General features: G+C 56.5%; 1 protein-coding gene across 1 annotated transcript; it reads right to left on the reverse strand.

The window, feature by feature from the left end:
- Nucleotides 1–864: 864 nt before the first annotated feature.
- PGLYRP1 (peptidoglycan recognition protein 1) lies at nucleotides 865–6900 on the reverse strand. The gene is made up of 5 exons (XM_034793050.1): nucleotides 6771–6900; nucleotides 6344–6415; nucleotides 5207–5408; nucleotides 2992–3110; nucleotides 865–2580 (listed from the first exon to the last, which is right to left on the reverse strand). The coding sequence occupies exons 2-5, from the start codon at nucleotides 6396–6398 to the stop codon at nucleotides 2402–2404; spliced, it is 555 nt and encodes a 184-aa protein (XP_034648941.1). The 5' UTR covers nucleotides 6399–6415; nucleotides 6771–6900; the 3' UTR covers nucleotides 865–2401.
- Nucleotides 6901–24748: the final 17848 nt, after the last annotated feature.

The following is a 24748-nucleotide window of genomic DNA, read 5'->3' on the forward strand; positions in this document are numbered from 1 at the left end:
AGCCCCCGGGGCCTGGACTAGCCTCCTCCCAGCGAGGAGCCTGGATCCCAGCTGGTCAAGTCCCCCGGGGCCCACGGCTCAGAAGCAGGAATAACTGGGCTGAACCCGGACTGTGCCGGGGGCAGGACACCGGGGGCTGTGGGGGGTCCAGGCCTGCGCTATCTGCAGCGCGGCCTCCAGCTGCTGCTCCCGTTTCTGGGGCCCGTTCAGTCCTGGGGGCACCGGGCTCCCAGCCTCGCTCGGGGGCTGCTCCACAGTGACTCTGGTAACAAAGAGCTGCCCCATCGGGGCTGCTGCCCCCTCCCCATAGCGCCCCTCACGCTGGGCAGCCCTGGGCACTGCGGGGCTGGGACACTGCTGCTGGCATGGCTGTTTCCTCCGCTCCAGCCCCCTCCCGCCGGTCTCCAGCCGCAGCCCCAGCTCCCATCACCAGGAGCCAACCCCAGCTCCCCTCCCCTTCCTGCCGGGCCTGTCTGTGTGTAACCCGTGCAGAACCAGCGCCCCCTGGTTTCCCTCCATCTCCTCCCTCTGGACTGAGAGGCAGCACCGCCTAGTGGGCAGAGCCCTTGACTGCAGCCCTTGGGTCTGTTCCATGCTCTGCCATTGACTGGCTCTGTGAGCTTGGGTAAAACCCTTTCCCCTCCCTGTGCCTCAGTTTCCCCTCCCACCCTGTGTCTAGTTAGACGGTGAGCTCTTTAGGGCAGGGACTGTCTGTCTCATGCTCTGTGTGTACAGCACCTAGCGTAGTGGGGCCTCTTAGTGCCACTCTGACAGACCATAATCTCACCCTCTGAGCTCTCCCAGCCCAGCGGTGGGGAGTGGTTATGCTTTAACAGGAGATGAAATGATTCACGGTGCTTCTTCTTTTCACGTGCTAGAAGCTGGTTTATTGTCACTGCTCAGACGCTCCCAAGCAAAGCAAGCGCTAAGCCGCAGGGGCGCTGGGTTAGAGGCAAATCGCACTTGAATTAAAACCCCCTTTGTGGGACTCTGCGAACCACCCGCCGAGTCCTTCCCAGGCACCTGCCGCGTGAAGATCCAAACACTTCACCCCCCCTCGGTGAGAGGCTGGCGGGAATGGACTGTCGGGGCGAAAGGGGCTGGGGCTGAAACTTTTGAGAGCCAGCCCCTGCGGGGGCCAGGCCGAGCTGCGGGTCAGGGCTCGGGGACACTGGGGTTCTGTAGCAGGGTGGTTACGCCGCTCCTGCCCTGAAGGGCTCAAGACAGCCCTAGGACAGGGCAGTGGCTGGGAGAAAGCTGCTATTACGCTGATTGGGGAAGCAGTCTTAGCTGGGGGCCACGCCCCAGTCAGGCCACAGCTGGCCTGTATATAAAGGCTGTGAGCCAGTGGCCTAGAAGTCTCTCTCCAGGCTGGGAGAGAGCAGGGCTTGGCTGCTTGCAGAAAGGGGACTGGCAGTGAAGTAGGGCTGGGGCGCTCTAGGCTGGCAATTCCCCAGGCTGCAGGGCCTTGTCCAAGGCCCCAGAGGTACCGGGTTGCAGAGAAAGGCAGCAGGTCCCAAAACCCCTTGTCTGTGATGAGTGGCTTATACTGCAGTCTGCCCCAGGGAGCGGGGCTAGTTGGTGACTGGCAGTTGCCTATGACTGAGGCGAGGTGGGGAGAGGGGGTAGGAGTTCCCTAGGGAGGGGAGACCTTGAGACGGAGGGGTGTACTGCCAGGGGCAGCACCCCAGAGAATGGCGCACCGGAGTCCTGGGAGAGACACGGGGGACGAAGCAGCAGTGGGACACCAGCCTGCAGAGGGCACTATGGAGGCTGGAAATGCTAATTCCCAGAGATGACCAGCAGGAGGTGCCACAGGGGTGAGTCCCGCGTCGCTACAGGTTCCCTTTCTAGGGTGGGGTAAATAGTGACCAATTTCTGGGGGAGTCCAGATGAATTTCGCTGCAGATGTCAGGGGGCTGGGGGCAGAGGAGGGTCTGACTCTGGAATTGAGAATTGCTCAGACGTTTAACACGGGAATGGAAGCGACATTCCCTGAGCTGCCCAGGGATTGGCAGGGCCATCGCCACGGAGCTCAGCTGAGGATTGGCCCCACCCCCTGGATGCTGTCAGACCCTGGGCCTGGCTGTGTGTGGAGCCGGGCTGAGCCGCCGTGCCCGTTCCGGGCGGGAGCGAGGGGCTAAGCCTGGCCTCTGCCGAAGGAAGCCACCTGGGTGGGTCCAAGGCACCATTAGAAATCTGAGCCCTGGGGTGAGGGAGGGCAGCAGAGCCCAGGGGAGACGGGAGCGTAACCCCAACTCTCAGATCCCTGCTCTCCAGGCCCCAGGAGGCAGCAGATGGGCGGGAAGCGCGAGGCTGCCCCCTGCTGGGGGACGGAGGTGCTGCTTGGGCAGGCAGAAGCTGCAGGCAGGGTCAGGGGCTGCCCCGAGGCTGCAGGGACTCAGGCTTTGAACCTGGGCCACTGTCTGATAACCTTGTAGAGGGCGTTCCCGGGGCAGTCGGTCGGGTTCACGTTGCGATGCCCCTTCAGGAAGTAGCTGCGGCTCAGGAAGCCCTTGGAGACGGCGCATTGGATCAGTCTCTTGGCGGCGTTCAGGGCGGCGTTGTTGGGGACTCTGCCTGCAGGACAGAGCAGCCCCCTGTTAATCTCACCCTGGCCCCTCTCTGCTGCCCAGGGGACGTGACTGTGGCCTGAATAAATAACCCCCCTCTTCCCACGCTCTCCATTGGCCACGTTGATGTCACTCCCTCCTCCCACCCCGCATTCAGTATTGCATCTCCCTTCTGCACCGCTGCATTTGCTTACCAAGGTCCCTCCCCCACCCCTATTCTGGCCCAGTGCCCCCGCCTGGTACCCCATGGAGGGGGAAGGGGAACTCCACAGGGGTGAAGCCCAGCGGGATGGTGGTGAGGCCAGCTGGGTGTCAGGTCTGCAGGGGAGAGCAGGTGTGGGAGGGAGCCCTGCAGGAGGGATTCCCAGCCCCCCTCGGGGCCTAGCTGGGGAAATCCATACAGACGGGACCCACGTACTGGAGAAGCTGCCCAGGAAGCTGAATCCCAGCGACTTATGGTTCCAGTTCTTGGCGTGGGCCCCTACGGTGCTCCAGCCTCTGCCCTCGTAGACGTTGCCGTCCTCGCCGATCAGGAAGCTGCAGGCAGAGCACAGTGTGAGACCCGCACAGGCACGTCGGCCGCAGCCTCCCCTCCCCATCGCTCCCGGCAGCTCCCCCAGGGTCGTCGCTGGCCCTGCCCGGGTTTGAACCTGGGACCCTCGGAGCTAGAAACTCAATCCTCGGCCATGGAGGTAAAGACCAACTGAGGAAAGGGACTGGATTGGTGGGGTCCTAACCTGTATTGCACTGTTTGGCCATTAGGTGGCGCTGTGTGTAACACCCCTTATGGAAGCAGCCCTGGGCCCCAGCTGGGGGGCGAGCGAGGGCTGTAGCCAGCCCAGATGTGGGGCAGGAGAACAGGGCTGGGACCCGCCGCCCTGCGGGAAATTCCCAGCTGGGTTTCCATCCCCCGACGTCGCCATCTCAAAACATTTCACGGAGCAAAATCTCCGGCCAGGTTTTCGTTGCGGGGCATCAGGCCGACCCCAGGGAAAGGCGTCGATAACGCCGGCATGGGGCGGTGTCACAGACGAGCAGGGCGCAGGCCGCGCGATGTCTGTCGGCTGAGCTCCTGGCACAACCCAGGGGCTCCCTCCGGCCCTCCATCCCCCCACCAGCTCCATGACTGCCCCCTTCCCATACCCCACTCTTCAGAGAGAAAGCGCCGACGCTCTGTTGCATCCAGTGAGATGGTCAGACTGTCAGTGGCTCACACGGAGAGGAAAAGGGGAGGGAAGATGGGTGCACACACTCCTAGACCCAGGTAGCCTCCTCGCCGGACGATGCCAGGCCGAGTCAACCTACATGGGTCGGATCTCCTAAAAGATCCTCTAGTTACCGGGCTTGCGTTAGAGTAGTTCTGGTCACGAGCCAAAAGACTTCGCAGAGTACTCTGGGCGTCTTCCGGTAACACTCAATTCACACAGTGCACACACACACACACAGACCACACACACACCAAGGCCTTATACCAGGTACTACTCCTGAGTACCTCCAGGTACTATTCCCAAGTACCTCGATGCATCACTTGAGGCGGTAAAAACCCCTCTTGAGGCGGTAACAACCCCTCAACACAGGTGCAAACCCTATGCACCTAGCATATGCTTACAGGGGGCGGCAAACAATTCCCCTATTACGCCGCTCAGCATCTGACCTTGCTGCACAGTCAATAAGTTCGGCTGGCGTGAGCCCAACAGGGGCAGACGGCCCCATGGACAGTCCTCCTCCGACACCCCAATAGAGATTTCAAAAGGTCTCTTACCTCTATTGTGGCGCCATGGGGTTCGAAGGGGAACGATCCGTAGCAGCTGCCGTTGCCTCAGTGGGCGTTGCCATCCCGGACGAGCCCCCAAATTGTTGGAGAAAAACTGAGTTCTCACTATTTTGTTAGGTACAACAAGTCAGATGTTTTATTAACTCTCACATGTGCAGAGGAGAGAGCAAACAGGTCTCTCTCCGGTAACTAATTACAGCAAGCATTTATACCTTTCATTACAGAAATAATGAGAGACAGCAGCATTTTTGTTTATACATAGGCCATCTTGATATCTCATTTCCTCAGTTGTTTTGACTCTTGCCAACATACAATTATTTTCTATACCTTATCTACCCAAGGTCTTCTACACTTTATCTATGCTGAGGTCATCATAACTTCTTACACAGTTCTTTCTCACCCGCCTCACACAATCCTCGCTTCTACAAATCTCGCGTTAACAGGGTTACAGTTAGCCTGACTCTTGCTAACAAACGTCATGCATTACAGTTCTCTTCTGTCAGTTCTTTTCTCTGCTTCCACAAGGGACTCCCTCAGCCCCCTCCCAATCTCCCCCTGCCAGGGGCTCTGTGCCCCCACCCCCCTCCCCTTATGCCAGGGTCCCATTCTCACCCCCTGCCAGGGGCGGTCTGTGCCTCCCATTCCGTCCAGCTGGGGCTCTGAGCGCCCCCTCCCCAATACCTTCCTTTCAGCCAAAAATATTAAATATAAAAATCAAATCTCTTCTGTGGAGAATCCCCCCCCCTACCCCCAGCTCTACCCCGAGTGTGGTCTCTGCTGCCCCCCTGTGGATGCTTGTGGGCAGTGGCCCCAAGTCTCCCCCATAGCTGTGGCGAGGCCCCCACCCTGCCCCGCTCACTTGTAGCCGATGTCGGACCAGCCGTTTGAGTCCATGTGATAGTTCTGGATGCCCCTGACCTGCCGGCTGCAGGAGGCCTGTGAGGTGCAGGGATTCCCTTCCGTGTGGTGGATGATGACGAAGGGCACTGGGGTCCTCAGCCGGACCCTGTTTTTTGGGGCCCGGGCCCCCCATTGGGAGCGAGAGACGATGCGGGGGCAGCCTGTGCCATGCGGGGGAGGGGAGAAAGGGCTGGATTAATGTGGGTGCCCCCCACCTGCCCCAGCCCACGCAGCAGGATCGGGCCCAGGGCTGGTGCTCTGAGTGGGGCCGTGGCAAGGGGGTGGGGCCAGCAAAGGCCGTGCACGGCGCAGGAGGGACGCGCAGCCCTGCGTTAAATGAGACGGGGCTGGGGAGAGGCCTGACCGGGAGCCTGCTCGCCGTGCAGCAGCACCCGCCACTGGCAGCAAAGGGGTGAACGGGGAGCCAGGCCAGGCTGGAGGGAGGCCAAGCAAGGGCTGGCCTGGAGAACGTGGGTGGGGCTGGTGCTCCGAACTCACCCTGGGCGGGGGAAGCTCCCGCCCAGGGTGTGCGGCTCAGCGACCGTCTGTCTCCTCTGCCCCCTCCGGTCACTTGCAGCCCTCCAGCCTGTCCCCTCTGCTCTGCAGCCTTTCCGCTCTCTCTCTGTCCCTGATTCTTCTGCTGGGTCCCTTCAGAGAGGGGCGGCCAGGACAGACCCCGATGTCCCAGAAACTGGAAGGTCAGAACATCTGACCCTGAGAAAAGGAATTCATTGCCACAGTATGTTGCTGAGGCCAAGTGCAGGATCCATTAAAGGCGTGCGACACTCTGGGATCGGCTCCCCGTGGGCAGGGCCAGGGGCCTCGTCCCGTGGGCCGATGAACAGTAGGGCTCTGGGGAATGGGCGGCAGGGGACGACCCAGCCCTGCCTTGCGGAGGGATGGGCTGGACGGGAGCCGAGGGACAGTTCCTGGTCTGCAGGGGCAGGTCCAGCCCAGGCACCAGGCCAGGGGGTGGGTTGGTCGGGTGCCTCCATCGTTAATTTCCCACTCCTGCGTTTCCGCCCCCTGGGTTCTGCGCTGCATCAGGGATTCCCAGCCCTGCCCCCCACCCCCGGCCCGGGGGATCCGAACTCACCGAGCGCCGCGGCGCAGAGCGCTGAGAGCAACACGACCCGCGTCAGCAGCAGCATCTTCCCCTCGCTTGACCCTGTGGGGACACGCGCCTGTCACAGCCGCCTGCCACCCCCAGGAGGGGGCGCTGCTGGGCTGGAGCCAAACACCCCCAGAGCTCCTGGGTAGCAGATCCCCCTGCGCTCCGGCTCCCTGGGCTCCAAGCCCAGCCTGTCGCCTGAGGGCAGTGTCCCAGCCCTGCCCAGACCCCCCTTTCCCCCGAGCTCCCCGGGTCCCCATGGCAGCCCCTTGAGCTGCAGGCTTGGCGCTGGCCCCGGCTGTACTAACACTGCCCAGCTGGGGCTATGGGGAGAAGAGCCGGGCTGGGGGCAGAGCTGGGCCATGGAGACCGGCGCCCTGTGGGGTGCAGAGGGGGGCTGGCATGTGCCCACCTGGATTCCTGCAGAGCTGGACAGAGTGAGCTCCGGGCACCGGCACCTGCTGCTCTCTATAAGCGCCTGGGAGGATGATGAGGGGTGGGGCCAGGTAGTTGGTCAATAAACCGTCGTGCCGATGCTGGCGGGAGCCCCAGCCACTGGGGGGGTGGGGATTTCACCAGGGCTGCGGTTGCTTAAGACCAAGCCGGGCTCTTGCAGCAGGGGTCAGGGGTCTGTAGCAATACCAGGGCCAACAGACTGTGCTCCGTGGGCTGGGGTGGGGTGTGCTTGTGCTGGCTGCTGGAATGTGGTTACATAGTCAGTGTGTTTCAGCAATACCGGTGCCGAGTTTGTGTGCCGGACACTGACTTGCAGGCAAGCCTCTGCGGTTGACAGGGCCTGACTGGAGGGAGTTTGGGTGCGGGAGGGAGCTCAGGGCAGGGGCTTGGGGCATGGGAGGGAGTTCGGGGTGTGGGCTCTGGGAAGCGCTTACCTCAGGTGGCACCTGGGAAGCTGTCAGCATTACGCTCTGTCTCCTAGGTGGCGGCGTGGCCAGGCGGCTCTGCGTGCTGCCCCTGCCTGCAGGTGCTGTCCCCCTGCAGTTCCTGGGCAATGGGAGATGCGGAGCCGGCGCTGAGGGTGGGGAGAGCAGCGCACAGAGCTCCCGTGGCCGCCCCTAAACCTAGAAGCCAAAGGGAGATGCCAGCAGCTTCCTGGGAGCTGAGTGGAGCCGGGCAGCCAGGTGGATTTTTAATGGCCCGGTCAGCAGTGCTGACCAGAGTGGCCAGGATCCCTTTTCAACCCAGCGTTCCGCTCAAAAACTGAACACCTGGCAACCCTTGCGTGGGGAAAAGGGTAGAGGAGCGCCAGGCGCTGTGAGCCTCATGGCACAGCGGGTGGGGGTGGCTGTAGCCGCCCCAGGCTAGGTGATGACCGGAGCTTCGTCATTGTCCCTTCCTCAGCTACACGGTGTCAGTGCTCAGGGCAACTGCACTGGTCCTGCCCCTCTGTGGGCCAGCCAGGCACCCACCCTGCACTCTTGGCATGCCTGCTGGCATCTCTCGTGGACGGGGACTCGCCTTGCTCTCCCTCCTGCCAGGTACTCCAGGCTGCCCGGTTTCCTGCTTGCACTGTGCTATCCCCAGCAAGTCAGACTGGCCAAGCCGGCCGCTTTCCTACCCCCTCAGAGGCAACAAGCCCTGTGAGCCCCACAGCTCCGGCCCTGCCCAGCTCCCCCCAAACACCTCAGTGGTTACGGTGCCAGCAGTGCCAAGAACACGTGTTAAACCAATCAGTGAACCCACCCGCCTGCTAATGAGTTTTCCAAGATCCCCCTTCTCTTGGCCGGCTGTTCATGGGCATTTCTCTCACCCAGTCCGATGCAGCCTGGAGCTAACTGAGGGGTCTGTTTTCTCCCCCCCCTCCCCCCGCCCCATCTGCTTTCAGAGCCCTAATAGTACCCCGAAAGCACAGAAGAGGGGTTACCTGGCAACACCCACACCCAGCCCCCAACCCTTCTCGGGGCTGTTACCAGCTTTGCCAGTTACTTTGGGGTACGCTCATTTATGAGGGTTACTCTTCTGGGTGGGGGGGTGTTCTGTACTTCTATCAATGTACTGCTTGTGTCACTCGTGTTCTCATACAGAGCTTAACTTCTCCCTGCTGCGAGTTCCCTCCCACTGGAGCCGACCTGCAGGGCCTCGGTTCTTCCAGCCCCAGACTCTCACATATTAACAGAGTGCATCTGAGAGCAGCAGGTTAATCATGTCCTAGGGTCAGCACGTCTCTATCCCCACTTTCCCGTTACAATTGTTCTGGTCGTAACCCACTTGATGAGGAAACCCCACAGGATTTTGGGGTGCTGCAGGGATCTTTTGGCTTGGGTATGAGGAGCGTTGAGCAGAGCGAATGAGGAAACCCCCCGCGAAAAAAACATCCGTGAGGGGGGAGAAAGAGAGAAAGAAGCAACCAGCTTAATCATGAAAGTTATATATTGCCAGGTAATAACCATAAGGAGCCAAACAAAACAGTTATAATATTAAATCTAACTTAAACTTGATTATAAAAGTCAAGTTTAGAAAACTATAACTGATCCCACAAGTCAGGGTCAGAAGGCTATACAGTACCGAGAGAGAGAGCTGGGTTCTCACCAGTCCATGAAGCTTGACTCGATTGGGGGTCCCAGGTGATGGTGGTAGCTGAGGGTCCGGAGTGCTGGAGACAGGCAGAGCCCCCAGCACGATCAGTCAGGAGAAGATGACATCCCAATGGAACTGATGCAGATGTTGGATCCGGGCATCAGAACACTGACTGGAGCAGGGCTAGGATGTTTTGTAGAGAAACAACAATGGTTCAAGGGAGAACAGTAGATTTGTTTGTGTAAACAAGGGAGGATACCAAAGTTGTTTTGTTCAGGCTAGACAATAGGACCTGATCATTCCTGGCTATGGGCGGTGTTCCTTTGAGGGACCTCTCAATGCAATTAGGGAGCTTCAGTATTTTGGATCCCAATAAAGGATTTATTACTAGAATTGGTCTGGTAACTGCTGAGCTGGGTATGGGCAGGCCTGGGTTCATTAACACCTGGAGCAGAGATTTCCCCCATCATGCAGTGCGTCCCTGCTTTTCTGGTCCCAGAGTTCTGTGCGGTTCTTGCCTTGGAATCTGTTCTCCATTCTGTATGCTAATAGGGATGCCTCCCTGGCCCATCTTCGATGCAAATGAGGCCAGGGGAGTTTCCTTAATCCTGTCACCCTTGTCCCAGAGGCTTAGGTATGTCTCCCACGGCCTTTCCCTTGCTTTTTGTAAGTCTTTCTTCTGATGCAGATTTTGGTTCAAGCAAAGGCTGGGGGGTGGGGGGAGACGGTCTTTCATGAGTCAGACAGCTGGGTACTGTGCCCTGGTTCCCCAGGAACACAGAGCGGCTTGGTAACAGGCCTGCCCAGAGATCTGGGCAGTGGCAGAGCGAAGGGTTCTGCGCTGGGAACATCAACCCACATTTCCCCCCCGGGGGGGGGCGTTTGAGAGGCATCGCGACATAAGGTTAATGACAGTCTCGGCAGTGCCAGGATCTCTCCATCCAGTGCGTGTCTCCCCTGAACTCCCACCTGCTGCTCCTGGAGCCGATGGAGCTGCCCACCGAAGGGAGCATCATGACACGTGGAGGGTGGTTTGGGGTGTGAACACTCAGCGTCCGTATCCTATGCCAGCATAGCGCTGCTGGGTGACCCCTCACTCCGGAGGCTCAGTCACATGGGGAACGCTGTGGGTGCGGGGTGCAGCCGGCCTTCCCAGCACTGCGCCGGGACTTAAGGGCAACCCCAGGCAAAACAAGCCCGGGGGCCACATATGGCACATGGCTCTGTCTCGCCCACCACAGAGTTTCTCAGGGTGGTGTCCCCCCCGCCCAGGTGTGGGTCTCAGCTTGGGCCCGATCCCCGTCCTCCGCTCCCGTTCCAGCCCTGTTAGGTTTTCTATCAAACCCTAGCTCACTATCTGCACATTGGTTGGCCTGTAACCACAGCTGGGAAACATCTCGGGGAGTTTTGCTATTAACCCTGATTTCAGGTCATGGGGGCAGTGTTTATAGAAGTGTCACACTAATGATTTTGGTTAGGAGAGGGTTAATATTACAGCTTCCTTCTCGGAGTTGTCTCTGGATCTCCCATTGGGCTGAGTTGGGTTTAATCCCAATGCCATGGCCCCGCAGCGCCTCGTCTCTGTCTGTGCCGGGGGGCGGGCGGGAGGGGTTCTGCTCAGTCAGCACCAGTGTGTGATATGTGGATACTTGGCCATGTGGGGACTTCCCATCTGCCACCCAGAGCTGGGAACAGAACCCAGGAGTCCTGGCTCCCAGCCCCTCCTGCTCTAACCACTGCACCCCACTCCCCTCCCAGACCTGAGAAGAGAACCCAGGAGTCCAAGTTCCCTGTTCCCTGCTCTCACCACTGAGTTCATTTCCTACCGGCCATGGAGCAGCTCTCACTAGGTGCTGACGCGGCCCCTCCTGCCCTTGGCTGGATCCCCCCAGTGACCTAGAGGTGACAGTTCAAGCTCCGGACCCGCCTCTGGGGAGCGACGCTGATTTCCACCAGCTCAGAAGATGGGCCTGACAAACCCTGTCTTGTTCCTTCCCCAGCTCCTCCCATCTCACCCCTCCACCCCCCCCCCCCAGGTCTCTAAAAATTCCTGGTATTAAAAATCGGGGTGGAAGATTCCCGGTGCGTCCATTATTGTATTTGTTACAATCAGGTAATTTATTTTTTTTTTCCAGTTCATTAAAATCAGTTAAACTCTGACAACAGTCGACAGTGGAAATTCACTGAGGGGACGTTGCCTTCGAAGAAGAAAAGCAAAGCGCAATGGTGCGAAGAAGGTGATCGTTGCCGTCCCCAGGGGAGTTGGGCACCTAAATGCCTGTGAGGATTGGGACTGAAATCTTGATCCCGTTGCCAGTGCAGGGGATGCTGCCCGAGCAATTGGGGACCAATGAAAGGAGCTGGAGGAAGCGGCTGTCGTGCGGACAGAGGGGGTGTCTGCGTTTTCCCGGCTTGTCGGTTTGTGATCTTTAGGTTTAAAGAAAAAAAGATCGGACCAAATCTTGTGCTTTGCTCACTGAAAGCTGCGGCTTCCTCTGCCCCCCACATAACCGTTCTGGCGGCAGGATGCCGGGATCTCCGAGAGGGGGAGGACGGGGTGAGGAATGTCACTGCGGAGGGGGCAAGGGGCAGTTGCTTAAGACAGAGGCAGGGTCTTGCACCAGGGCTCACATGTGTGGAGCAATACCGGGAGTGGCTGTTTTGGGGTCAAGAGAACCTGGGAAGGAAGTGGAGCAGGAGGCTTTTGCTGCAGAGTTGGAAGGAAATTACCCAAACCTCTTTGAAATTACAAGTGAAACAAACTCTGGGGATTTGAAATTGTCACCTGGCTCTGACGCTTCTTGGTGGGTTTCTGGGTCGTTGCTGAGCTGAGCCGGACACACCCCGGTGAAGGGCACTGTAGCCGTGGTGGGAGGGAGTGTGGCCCAGTGGGTAGAGCAATGGTGTGGCACTCAGGAGCCCTCTGTATAGTTACTGGCCTGCAGGGTGACCGTGGACAGGTGACCCCGTTCTGTGCCTCAGTTTCCCCATGTATAAGAGGTGGATAATGGTTCTTTATGAAGCACTCTGAGCTCTGCTGGTGAAAAGCGCGGTGAGAGAGCTGGGTATTACTTACACCTGCTGAGGATGGGGCCTGACAGACGTTGTCTTATTGCTAATTCCCTGGCCCCTCCCGTTTCATACCCACAGCCTATTCTTATTATTATGCAGATGGGAAGATTCCCTGCGCTTTCCTTTTCATTTGTTTAAAATCGGGGCAGTTCTTTCAGTGCGTTTAGCTCCGTGGCTCCAGAACAGGGAATAATCCCCCGGGGCATTTCACTGGATGGCACCTGAAGTTAAAAACGCTTTTATGGGGCAGCAGAAAAACAGAACATGCCAAAGGGCGACCTTGAAACTAGCCAGACCCTTCCCTCTGTGTGCCCTGGGCATGCTGGGGAATCACAGTCTGTATCCCCGTGGCTGGGAGAGGGGCCAACGGAGCAGACGGGAAATGACACCGGGATGACAGATCTCTAGGAGCTCGAGGCCCAGCTGAGATCTAAACTCCAGACCTGGGCCTGGAGCCTGACAGCTGCGGCTGGGCTCTGTAGCCAAGCCCCCAGGTTCCACCTCCTAACCAGAGACCGCGCCCAGCTGCTCCAGTACAGCCGGCAGATCCCAGGCCAGGCTGGCGTGGCAGCGCCACAGGAACGTGGATCTGCTACATGGATGCCGCTGGGATCTGCCGAGCTTTGCCCCCAAGCGAGGGCAGCCAATGTTAAAAAGGCCCCTGACTGACCCTGGCTCAAAGCTGTGGGGCTCAAACCATGTGTGGGGCTGGGAAGCAGGACTTCTGGGTTGCAGTCCCAGCTCTAGGAAGGGAGCGGGGGATTAGAAGTTGTTGGGGGAGGCCTGGCGTCCCGGATGCCAGGGTTCTATTTCTGGCTCTGACAGAGCCGGGGGGCCCTAGTGGTTAGGGTCGGACCCTCTCAAAGTCAGGCGTTTCTTGTGAGTTTCTGCTGGGCAGGGCCCTCTCCGTGCTGCAAAATCCTAGCAACCCAGCGCCCTGCCCGGATCCTGCCATACGTTGGGGCTCGCCAAGTTGTTCCTCCATTTGCTCATTTAATGTAGTGCCCTGACAGGGGCAGCTGGGCAGCCGGTCGCCCTGTGCCCCCATTTATTCAGATGCAGCAACAGGGTCACCGCTGCCCATCCGTCCCCACAGAGGAGCAGTCGGTGCTGCCCCAAAGTGGGTTTCTGCTCCCTCCATTCTCAGCTGCGTCAGGGATTCCCAGACCTGCCCCCTTCCCTGGCCCGGGGGATCCGAACTCACCGAGTGCCGCGGCGCAGAGCGCTGAGAACCACATAACCCACGTCAGCATCCTCCTTCTCCTCTCGCTTGGCCCTGTGGGGAAACGTGCCCATCACAGCCGGTGTGACACCCCCAGGAAGGGGCCATGTTGGGCCGGAGCCAAACACCCCCAGAGCCCCTAGGTAGCAGATCTCCCTGTGCTCCGGCTGCCCTGGGCTCCCAGCCCGGCCTGTTGCCTGAGGGCAGCGTCCCAGCCCTGCCCAAACCCCCCTTTCCTCCGAGCTCCCCGGGTCCCCATGGCAGCCCCTTGAGCTGCAGGCTCGGTGCTGGCCCCGGCTGTACTAACACTGCCCAGCTGGGGCTGTGGGGAGAAGAGCCGGGCTGGGGGGCAGAGCTGGGCCATGGAGACCGGCGCCCTGCGGGGTGCAGAGTGGGGCTGGCATGTGCCCACCTGGATTCCTGCAGAGCTGGGAGGAGAGTGAGCTCCCGGCACCTGCTGCTCTCTATAAGCACCTGCCAGGGCGATGGGGGTGAGGCCAGGTAGTTGGTCAATAAACCGTCGTGTGGATGCTGGCGGGAGCCCAGCCACTGAGGAGGAAGGAGTGTGTGTGTGTGTGTGGGGGGGATTTCACCAGGGGCTGCAGTTGCTGAAGACCAAGCCGGGCTCGTGCAGCAGGGCTCAGGGGTCTGTAGCAGCACCAGGGCCGACAGACTGCGCTTCGAGTGGGAGGGAGCGATTCTGGCCTGGCAGTGCGATCCCGGGGGCAGAACCTTCATCCCAACCTGGGCAAGGCTGGGCACAGAGCACAGCCCGGCCTGGAGAGCTGGGGAACGCCGCAGCAGGGGGACAGCACGTCAGCCACCGTCCGTGCCACCATTTCCTGCTCCGACCGATCCAGACGCGTTGTGTGTCCCAGCTCCCCTGAACTCCAGCTGCAGGGCACTAAGGCAGCACCTGGAGATCCCAACCGAGATCGGCCCCACCGTGCCAGCTGCTGCCCAGACACACAGTGACCGAAATCAGGGCCCGTCATGCCGGGCGCTGCCCAGACACACAGTGACCGAGATTAGGGCTTCATCTCACCAGGTGTTGTTAAGTGCTGAAGGCTGGAATGTCGTTTCCTCAGTAACAGTGTTTAAGATGGCCAGTACTTCTGTTCTTGGAGCTTCAGTGTTATCAACACTAATAGCAGATAAGTCAGCCTGTGAATTCAGCAGACGTCAATGCAACTTATAAAGACCAGACCACGGTCCTAGTGCCCTGGCTCCGTGGTTACAGGTTCACTAACACACAAGTGCCCCGTGGCAAGGAGCGGCTCAGTCAGCGATGGGAATCGCTGCTGTCCCCTGGGCCACACACAGGCTGACAGTGAGGTACCCGAGAGCAATAGACTGAGACAAGCAGCTTCCATCCCACCTTCCGTGTGTCACCACATTTGTCTGTCACCTCCCCTGGGTCCTGAGATCTTGGACAAAACACCCCCTGTTTATTATTTTCTCCAACCATCTTATTTGCACTAAATTGAATGTATTTGTACCACTTACGCTATATTTACATAAATCTCTAGTACCTAGGACACTAGTGACAACGTTGCCGAGTACGTGAACTGCACAGCAAACTTGTCAGCATTTGCTCTAACCCACGGCCTGACTTTGGTTCGCAGCCTCTGGTTCAGGCCTCAAATCTTGCCCCAGGCCCAGTACTCCAGGCTCTCTGTGCTACCCCGGTCGCTGCAGACACACGGTGACCGAGATCGGGAGCAGGGAAGGGATCTGAGCCCACAGCTCCCACCTAGTGGTCAGGCGAGGGCATGACAGGCGCTCTTTGTCTTGGTGCCCCCCTGTTGGTAGCCAGTCCCACCCTGTGCTGTCTGTCCCCTCCTGGGGCTCGCACTCTGGCTGGGTCATGGGCCGTGTCCAGTAACGAGTCCAACAAATGCTAGTTCCACTGCCCAGCAATCACCCGGCCAAAGCCCCAGAGTTGGGACTCTCTGGGATGTGGGTCTGCCCAGTCCAGAGTTGCTAGTGTCAGGGACAGGCCGTGTGCCTCCAGCCCTAACTGGGGAGCCCTGGCCCAACCTCTGCCCCGGGCTCCAGGAGGGCCCCAAGGCGGCTTTCTGAGCAGTACCGGGTTTACCATGGCTCCAGTGGTGCCATGTCGCTGGGCCCAGAGTCAGAATGGGCCCTGGCCAGCTCGATCCCCTAGCCGGCTGAGCTGGCTAGGAAGGCTGCCCCCACCCTTGCTCCACCCCCACACTGCCTCTTCCCACCCCTGCTCCGCCCCAGCCCCTCCCTCACTCCACCCCTTCCCCCCCCCAGCCCTCTCCCCTGAGCTACGCATCCCGGGGGACTGCAGCAGGGGTCTGGCCTGCCCTGCACTCACCGGACGGCGGGAATTGGAGCGACCTGGCCCCTGCCGGCTCTGCTCCGCCGGTGAGTGCCGCGGGGCAGTTCCCCCATCCCCCAAAGTCCGGGAGCCAGGGGAGCAGAGCGGAGCGGGCTGGTGCTGGGTCACTTCACTTCCCGCCGCCCCATGAGTGTGGGGTCAGGCCCCCACTGCAATCACCGGGCAGCAGGAAGTGGAGCAAACCGGCCTCAAGCCACTCCGCTCCACCGGCTTGTGCTGGGGGTCGGTTTCCCCCTTGCCCCACAAGCCTCGAGGGGAGATGGAGCGGTGGGGAAGAGGCATGGGATGGGGAAGAGAAGGGGCAGGGGAAATGGGGGTGGGGGAGAAGCGGGGGCAGGGGGAAGAGGCAGTGGGGATGAAGGGGTCGGGTGGGGAGGAGATGGAGCAGTGGAGGAGCATGGGATGGGGAAGAGAAAGGGATGGGAGAAGCGGGGGCAGGGAGGAAACTGGAGCCCAATATGCAGCATCCCCTTTGCCGAAGCTGGGGCCCCCCTGTTAAGCAAGCCCATCGAACCCTCACCCTGACAAGCCCCACCTGCCCAGATCTGTACCACCCTGACGAGCCCCCCCCAGACACCCTCCCCACTGAGCCCCAACCACCTGCACCTGGACCCCCACCCAAATGAACCCCACCTCCCCTGCACCTAGACCCCGCACTGCGCCCCAAACACCTTCACCTGGATCCCGTGCACAGTCCCATGGCCCCTGCACCTGGAATCCCCCAATGAGCTTCTGTGCATCCAATGCAAGGGTGTGGTGGGGGGAGGCTGCAGGGTGATCTCCCACCCCCATGCAGCCAGTGGCCTGCGCTCCCTACTGCATGGTGGAGCCTCCACATTTATTTACTGACAAATACAATTGGCAGAATTTTAAAACATTGTGCCCAGAATCAATCATTTTTTGGCACAGACTCCCCTCAGGAGTATGGGGTGCAGTGCCGTGTGATGGTGGGACTGTGAGGAAGGGGGTGGGCAGTGGGGAGGTCTGTGGGCGGGGAGCGATGGGCGAGCGGAGTGGTGTGCAGGGTGCTGTGCGGTTGTGGTGGGAGGCCAGCCGGGGAGGTCTCTGGGAAGGGTGGGGGCTGGGCATAAGGGTGGGGCACTGGGCAGGGGGGTGGTGTGGTGTGGGCCTGCCCTCAGGCGGAAGGGGCATGCTGGCAGCACAGGGCTGGGCAGGCCCGTGTGCGTCTGGCAGCTGCAGATTTGTAAACAGTGCCCTCCTGCTGGGTTGCACGGAGCGGGGTTGCTCCCGCTGCACTGTGCCTCATTGCCCCCAGCCCGCCCTTCACTCTGGAGACTGACCATCCCACCCCCCTGCACCTTGCCCCATGGGGACCCACAAATACATTTGGCACCGGGCCCACAAAAAGTTAATCTGGCCCTGCATCTGAGTCCTGCCTCCAGAGAGCTCTGCATCACCCTCCCCCCTGGTCACTTCCCGCTGGCCTCCGCAAGCCAGAGGGAAAAGCGAAAATGGGAACAAACCCGAGGAGACGTCTCTGACCCTGCAAATGCGCAGAGTCCTTTCCCCTCAACAGCTCTGGTAGAGCATCAGCTGGGCCTGCCGCCGGGGTCCTGCAGAGCTGCCGATCCCAGCCCTGCTCACCTCCACTGGCGCCTTTCAAGGGAGCTGCTCTCTGCTCCCTGCCAAGCTCCTCCTCCGGCCAGGCAGGGCCCTGTTTTCTTAGCACACCCACCCCACCCCGCCTCATGATATTAATATCATCATTAAGGCTAAGATTTCGTCATGGGTATCTTTAGTAAAATCATGGACAGGTCACAGGCAATAAACAAAAATTCACAGCCCGTGACCTGTCCATGACTTTTACTATATATAAGTAACCCCGACTAGGGGGCCCCAGAACATCACTGCTGTGGGAGTCCGGGGTCTGACGGTAAATCCCTGCCCTGGCTACGGGGACTGCCCACCCTCCCCCAGCGCCGAGTCCCTGGGGACGGCTGCTTGGGCACTCCCCAGGGCAAGCTGCCCTGGGACCACTGCTCAGGTGCTTCCCCCAGGCCAGCCGCCCGAGCAGCCACCAGTGTCGCTGGCCCCAGGGCTGCCCTCGGGACCACTGCTCGGGCGCTTCCCGGGGCCAGCTGCCTCGGGACCGTCTGAGCCGCTGTCCCGAGCTGCGAAAGTCATGGAGGTCATGGAAAGTCAGAGAATCTGTGACTTCCGCGACCTCTGTGACAGAACTGCAGCCTTCATCATCATCATCTTTGTGATGTTTTATGGCATTTGTGAAACACTGAATGATATTATTGGTTCTTTTTCCTTCCAGTGTTCCCGTCTGTGGGCTCTTAATATAATCCTATTTCTGGGATTTTGGTACCTCAGGGTCTGGCAAGAGAGGGGTCCTGGGGGTCTGGCATATTGACTGGCCCTTTGGGGAGGCTGTCTCCCAACTCCAGGACTGTACAAATCCAGCTCCCTTTTTTGGGGTTACCTTGTGTTTCCCCCTCCCCTTACCGAGTCCTTCCCTTTTCCTAGAGCAGGGATTCTCAAATGGGGGGTTGGGACCCCTGAGGGGGTCACAAGGTTATTTCATGTCGGGTCATGAGCTGTCAGTCTCCACCTCAAACCCTGCTTTTCCTCCAGGATTTATAATAGTGTTAAATATAAAAAAGTGTTTTTAATTTATAAGGGGGGGAGGTGTCGCACTCAGTGGTTTGCTCTGTGAAAGGGGTCACCAGTACAAAAGTTTGAGAACTACTGTCCTAGAGGGCTGTGATCGGTGCTCTCTGGGCTGTGTGTGTTTACCTTTCAATCAGATGTTCCTTTTCCCGGCAGTTTTTCTACCGCTGATTTCTGTGTCTCACCAGCCTCAGAGAAGACACCCTCCCTCTCTGTCATTCGGGTCATTTGCATTCTCACAAACCACCACCTGGCAATTTTCTGGTCTCAACTCCTCTGCTTTAAACCATGGAGCTGGTTTAAAAATACACAGTTACATTCCAAAAATTTATCAGAAACAGCATCCTGAAAAACTGGGACCTGGATTGGGGTTCCCTCTGCCACCCCTGTCACTGTCCCTGAGAAGTCAGCTGTGTGACTGCTCCCCTCCAGGAGGTCGGTCACACAATTCCCTCTCAAAACCTGGGTCACAAACTGTGACATTATGAGGCTCTTTGAGCTCTGGTCAAGTGAAAAATTCTCTAAGTAATATCTCATTGAAAGGTGACGTAAGGCCAGAAAAGGTTAATTAACTCACAGACTGACCTGACCCATGGCCCAACTTCAAAGACTGGTTAGGACGATATGCAAGTGAATAGAGCTCTGAAATGCAGTCTGCATTGTTAGAGATAGAAGGGTCGATGTTTGCTCCGGTGTTGTGATGTAAGCAAACAAGTCTTGTCTATTGCTATAGCTGTGATTGAAACATCAAAAAAGGAATATTAACATTTATGACGACACTTGTGAGAAATAGTATTATTGTCTCTATGTCTCTTTGAAGGTTGTGATAAACTGAATATGAACTGTTTGTAAGCGGAGTCAGAATGAGCTCTCCCCTGACATCTGGTGGTGAGCTGTGGAAAAGGACTTTGGGGCTGATCTAGTTTGCATGGGCACACCCACCCTGCCTAGCATGATGGCCTGCCTGCCCATTGGGTCACTTGGGCTGCTGTGGGATCCCCAGGCTCTGGGTTATGTGAATCAAGGACAGTAGAACTGTACTTGGCATTTTATGATGGAGGGACTTGCCCTCACTTAAGTAGCACTCACTAGGCAAGGGACATGGGTTCCAAACACCAGTGAATTGAGAGAAGATGGGGACAGGTATTTATGGCTGGTAATGTGGGCCCCCTTCTGAGCACCTGAACCCCCCCACTTTTATCCTTTCTCTTTCTGGTGTGCAATAACAGAGCTAATTTTGACTATATTAGGAGTCTTGTTACATGCTATAGAGCTGCAATCAGTGATAGGGGGTCTAAGTATTAGACCTACTTTGGGCTAGGGGTGCACTGGCATTGAGGCTCCCCTACTACTAGCTAAAATCACTGAGAGCTGAAGTCACTAAGGACTTGAAACTGCTGAGAGTGTAAGTAGGGGATCGAGTTTCAGAGGGGTAGCCGTGTTAGTCTGAATCTGTAAAAAGCAACAGAGGGTCCTGTGGCACCTTTAAGACTAACAGAAGTATTGGGAGCATAAGCTTTTGTGGGTAAGAACCTCACTTCTTCAGATGCAAGAAGAAGTGAGGTTCTTACTCTTCTTCTTGCATCTGAAGAAGTGAGGTTCTTACCCACGAAAGCTTATGCTCCCAATACTTCTGTTAGTCTCAAAGGCGCCACAGGACCCTCTGTCGCTTTTTAAGTAGGGGATGGGGCTGAAGACAAGTTGATGAGTGGCTAGCAGGACGGCTAGCGGAGCGGCATGGTGAGCGGATAGCAGGATGGCTGGCGGAGAGGAGCTGCTGGTGGTGAAGACTGCGGCAGAACCCCATGGAGAGATGTGGCAATTGGCCGTCAACCTGAGCAGCGGAGCATGTGAGATGCCCCCCCCCATACCTTCCCCCACTTCCACCCAAGCTGGGAGGTAAACTCTTCAGAGGAACTGCTGAACTCTGGGGGCTGCACAGACCAAGGACAGAAGCTGTGGGTGGGGTGACTGTTGGGTTGCTGGACTTAAGACCCTGAGGGGAAAAGGACACTGCCAAACTTACTTGGGGGTGGGTCTTTTGCTCATGGTTTGTGTTATGAATCCTGTTTGTGGTGTTTCCCCAACATAATGCCACAATGTTTCCCTCCTTTATTAAAAGGCTTTTGCTCCTCTCAGACTCCGTGCTTGCGAGAGGGGAAGTATTGCCTCTTAGAGGCGCCCAGGGGGTGGCATGTAATTGTCCCAGGTCACTGGGTGGGGGCTCGAGCCGGTTTTGCATTGTGTTATTAAAACGGAACCCCTAGATACAGAACCCGGCCCTTGTTGCTGCCAACTCTGATGGGCAGGAGGGTTACATGTTTAATGGATAAATTACACTATGCTAGTTGCCAGGATGGTTGGGAGACAGAAAAATTAAGCTTATTCTCTCAGGCCAAGAGGCTGCTGGATAATGTATAAAAACCCTGGGACGCCATCCTGTTTTATCTCAGCTCTGCTTTGGGTTTCAAGAGGGGAAAACCTTAAGCCATAAGAATTGAGATCCCCAGCCACTGACTGGAGTCACCCTGAATATGGACATGGGACTATAACCTGTGGACGATTTCTAAAAAGACTTTTGGCAACTACAAACTCATCGCTGCTGTGTATCTGAACCTCAAGAATTGAATTCAAGTCTGTCTGTATAGTGATCTTTTAACCAACACTCTCTTTTCTTTTTTAATAAACTTTAGTTTAGTTAACAAGAATTGGCTATAAGCGTGTATTTTGGGTAAGATCTAAGTTATCATTGGACCTGGGTGTGTGGCTGATCCTTTGGGGTTGGAAGAACCTTTTCTTTTCTATGATGATGTTTACCGAAAATCTTATCTAACAGGTGTGTCTGGATGGAGGCCTGAGGCTGGGACATTCCTGTCCTCTCACTATTCCTTCCCCAGTTTCCTCCTCAGGCCCCCGTCCCAGACACATCTCTGTGCTCCCTGGGATGGGGTCCATCCCTTCTTCAGCTGTAAAACCCTGCCAGCTAAGAACTGGGGCTGTTTCCTTCAACACTGACAACACCTCTCTGTCCCTGATCCTGAAGGCATGTTGCTTTTTGTGGGGAAAGGAGCTAGTCACAGCCCCTCCCGTACTTGGAAGCACCCTGCTTCCCTGTGTTACATCCTCTATGGGCATTTCATTGAACACATTCAGACTTTACCAGTTAATTTTGCAATCAGGGTAGGAACTCTTGGCATCAGGGATTTCATGCACTGCACACAGCCTTTCAAATGTAGTCAGATATTCAGCAATATCGTCCGCCTCATTGTATGCAGGACATAAACGGTCCCAATTGTGGATTTTTGGAGTGATAGGAATCGCTGGGGTCAGTGGGTTCTGCTTCTACTTCTCTAGCAGGTCCAGGTGTTTTCACTCTTTTTCCCCTCAAGCCCCTCCAGGCCCTGTGATCACTCAGCACAACCGCATGTGGAGCCCCACACCCAGCTGGATTGCAGGAATGCTCCCAGAGCCACTCATGAATCACACAGAGAGACAGGCACCAGCCAAATCCTCTCCAGCTGCCAGCCTTGTACCTCAGGAATAGACCGTCTGGCACTGCTCAAGATGAGCAGAGCAAATTTATTAATTGGTTCACCACTTCATCAATGGAAAGCGGATATACACCAGGCTTTGTAACCTGAGCAATTTACCAGAAACTTGAGGCAAACTCACTGGTAAGATAAATGGCCAAAGAAATTTATTGACTACAAAAGATAGATTTTAAGTGATTGGTAACTAACTCTGACTTTTTGCCTAAGGAAAATAAAATATAAGCACGCAGTCTAAACGCTCAACCCTATTAGACTGGGTGTAACTGTGCGGACTCACCCCTGCGGTGCCTCCTGCTGGTCGTCACGGGAATTAGCTCTCCAGCTGTCAGAGCGCCCTCTGTAGGCTGGTGATCCGCCTTCCCGCTGGCCCTGTGTCCCTCCCAGGACCCCGGTGCCCCTTTCTCTGGGGTCTGCCCCTCTGGCAGTAAACCCCAATCTCAGGATCTCCCCTCCCAGGGGAACCCCCACCCCTTGTCCCCACCTTGCCTCAGTCTTGGCTACTGCCAGTCACCACTTAGCCCCCATTCACTGGGGCAAACTGCAGTGTATCAGCCACTCATCACAGGCAAGGGGGATCTGGACCTGCTGCCTCTGCCTTGCCTACCCATGAGCTGTCTCCTGCAACCCAAGTGCCCCATTGGCCTTACCCTAGGCCTGCAGCCTGGGGCTTTCCTAGGCCAGAGCTCCCCGGCTCCCTTGTCCTTTCCCCAGCCCTGCTCCACTCTAGGCACCTGGTTAAGCTCCCTGCAGCCAGGCCCTTCTCCCTCTACAAGTGAGGGCCTATTGTTCCCCGAGGGACTCCAACCTGTGGAAGAAGGCTTGAAATTGTATAAAAGATCCTTGGGTCCCAGTCCTTTTAATCTCAGATCTGCTTAAGCTTCATCAGGGGAAGTTTGAGTCGCAAGATTGAGGTCCCAGTTCAGCTGGAAACACCCTGACTATGATATTGGACATTGGACTATAACCTATGGACTAAATTCTAAAGGCACTCTTTGCAACTACAAAGCTCACCAGCTCTGCTATGTATCTGAATCTCAATAATTGAACTCATGTCGGTATGAATATTGATCTTTTAACCGTACTCTTTCTCTTTTATTTTTTTAATAAATTTTAGTTCAGATAAGAATTGGCTGTAAGCGTGTATTTGGGTAAGATCTGGAATATTCATTAACATGGAAGGTAATGTGTCTGATTTTTTGGGATTGGTAGAACCTTTTCTTTTATATGGTGAATAAGATTTTCATTAATCTTCATCATATCTGACTTGGGTAACCAAGTGGAGGATTGAGGCTGGGTTACTTGAAGGGAACTGTTTTTCAGACTTCTGAGTAACCAGTAAGGTATAACAGAAGCTGTTTAGTGCTGGCCTGGTAAATCTAAGTATTGAAATAACCACCAGCTTTAGGGTTTTGTCTGCCCCATTCTTTGCAGTTCATCCTAACTGGGTAACCTCGGCTGGCTGTTGATGGTTGTTTGACACCTGCCCGGGAGTTGGTTACTTTCCTTGCTGTTGTCTCTGGGGAGCTAATATCTGCCTGATTCCCCAACTTACAGCATGTTTTACTGTCAACCATACAACACAATCTCATCACTTCATATGCACTAATGATCTACATATTTAGATAGAACAGTGACTTTCCTCGATGCCTTATATTGTATGCTTTACATGCAAGATCACAATTATATGTAAATGAGGAATATGGGGGTTACAGGATGCTCCCCCAAAGTATAGAATGTCACATCTCCCCCCCCTTAGTTTACTGCAAGAGGGTTAGTCACTGACTAACTTGAAGGCTTTTGCATTATAGTTATCTTGGCATCCAGCCATCAAGGCCATGAGGTGGTGTGCCTCAGTTTCCCCTTACACACACCACACCAGATTGTTATGGTTTCTTTGCCGAGGTAAGCTTTAAGTCTGTTTACAGGTATTAACTGAGAAGCAGTCTTGTCATGAGGTTTCTTAATATTATAGATTTTCCCAATTACCATGTCCCAAGGTTCTTCCCCCAAAATTGTGTATCTTATCACAAGGTGTAACATCAGTATCAACATTCTTCTCCCAAGACTTAACATTAATACCAAAATTTGTATCACAGATGGGCGTTTACAGGTGTCTTTATGATACCGCGTCCTCTGTTCAGACAGTCTGGTTTGAGGAAGGTTTGCCCATCACCCATGGGGTCATTTGATTCCCTCCCATGTAATCAGTCACTGGCTTCTCTTTCCCTCCAGTGTTCCCTTCTGTGTGGGATCTTAGTTTAATCCTGTTTCTGGGATTTTGGTACCTAAGGGTCTGGCAAGGGATGTCCAGGGGGATCCTGCACATTGGCTGGCGCTTTGCAGAGTTGTCTCCCAACTCCAGGACTGTACATATACAAAAAAATCCAGCTTCCTTGTTGGGGTTACCCTGTGTTTCCCCCTCCCAGCACCGAGTCTTTCCCTGCCCCCTTTTTGGGGCTGGGATCAGTGATCCCTGGGCTACGTGTGTTTACCCTTTGATCAGATGTACCTTTTCCCAGCAGTTTTTCCATAGCTGCTTTCTGTGTCTCACCAGCCTGGGGAAAGCCCCACCTCCATCCGTTGGGTCATTTGCATTCTCACAAACCACCACCTGGCAATTTTCTGGTCCCAACTCCTCTGCTGTCCCCGGCGCTGCATCTTGGTTTAAAGATTCACAGTTACATTCCAAAAACTGATCAGAAATAGCATCCTGAAAAACTGGAACCTGGAATGGGGGATCCTCCATCACCCCCTTCTCTGTCCCTGAGAAGTCAGCTGAGTGACTGCTCCTCACAAGGAGGTCGGTTACACAATTCCCTAGGTGCACAGATGCTGACTCAGCCATTCGGTCCTGGGTATCCTCTCCCGAGTGACCAATGAGGAGACATTCCTGTCCTCCCACTATTCCTTCCCCAGTTTCCTCCTCTGGGCCCCGCTCTCAGACACATTTCTGTGCTCCCTAGCAAGGGGTCCGTCCCTTCTTCAGCTGCAGAACTCTGCTAGCT

Source organism: Trachemys scripta, chromosome 16, assembly GCF_013100865.1.
Source record: "Trachemys scripta elegans isolate TJP31775 chromosome 16, CAS_Tse_1.0, whole genome shotgun sequence".
Classification (NCBI taxonomy): Eukaryota; Metazoa; Chordata; order Testudines; family Emydidae; genus Trachemys; species Trachemys scripta.

Coding starts and splice junctions, on each gene's coding strand:
- PGLYRP1 (XM_034793050.1), bottom strand. CDS start 6,398: ATGCTGCTGCTGACGCGGGTCGTGTTGCTCTCAGCGCTCTGCGCCGCG. Junction 5,409..6,343: donor GCTCTGCGCCGCGGCGCTCG/GTGAGTTCGGAT, acceptor CGCATGGCACAG/GCTGCCCCCGCATCGTCTCT. Junction 3,111..5,206: donor TGGTCCGACATCGGCTACAA/GTGAGCGGGGCA, acceptor CTCTGCCTGCAG/CTTCCTGATCGGCGAGGACG.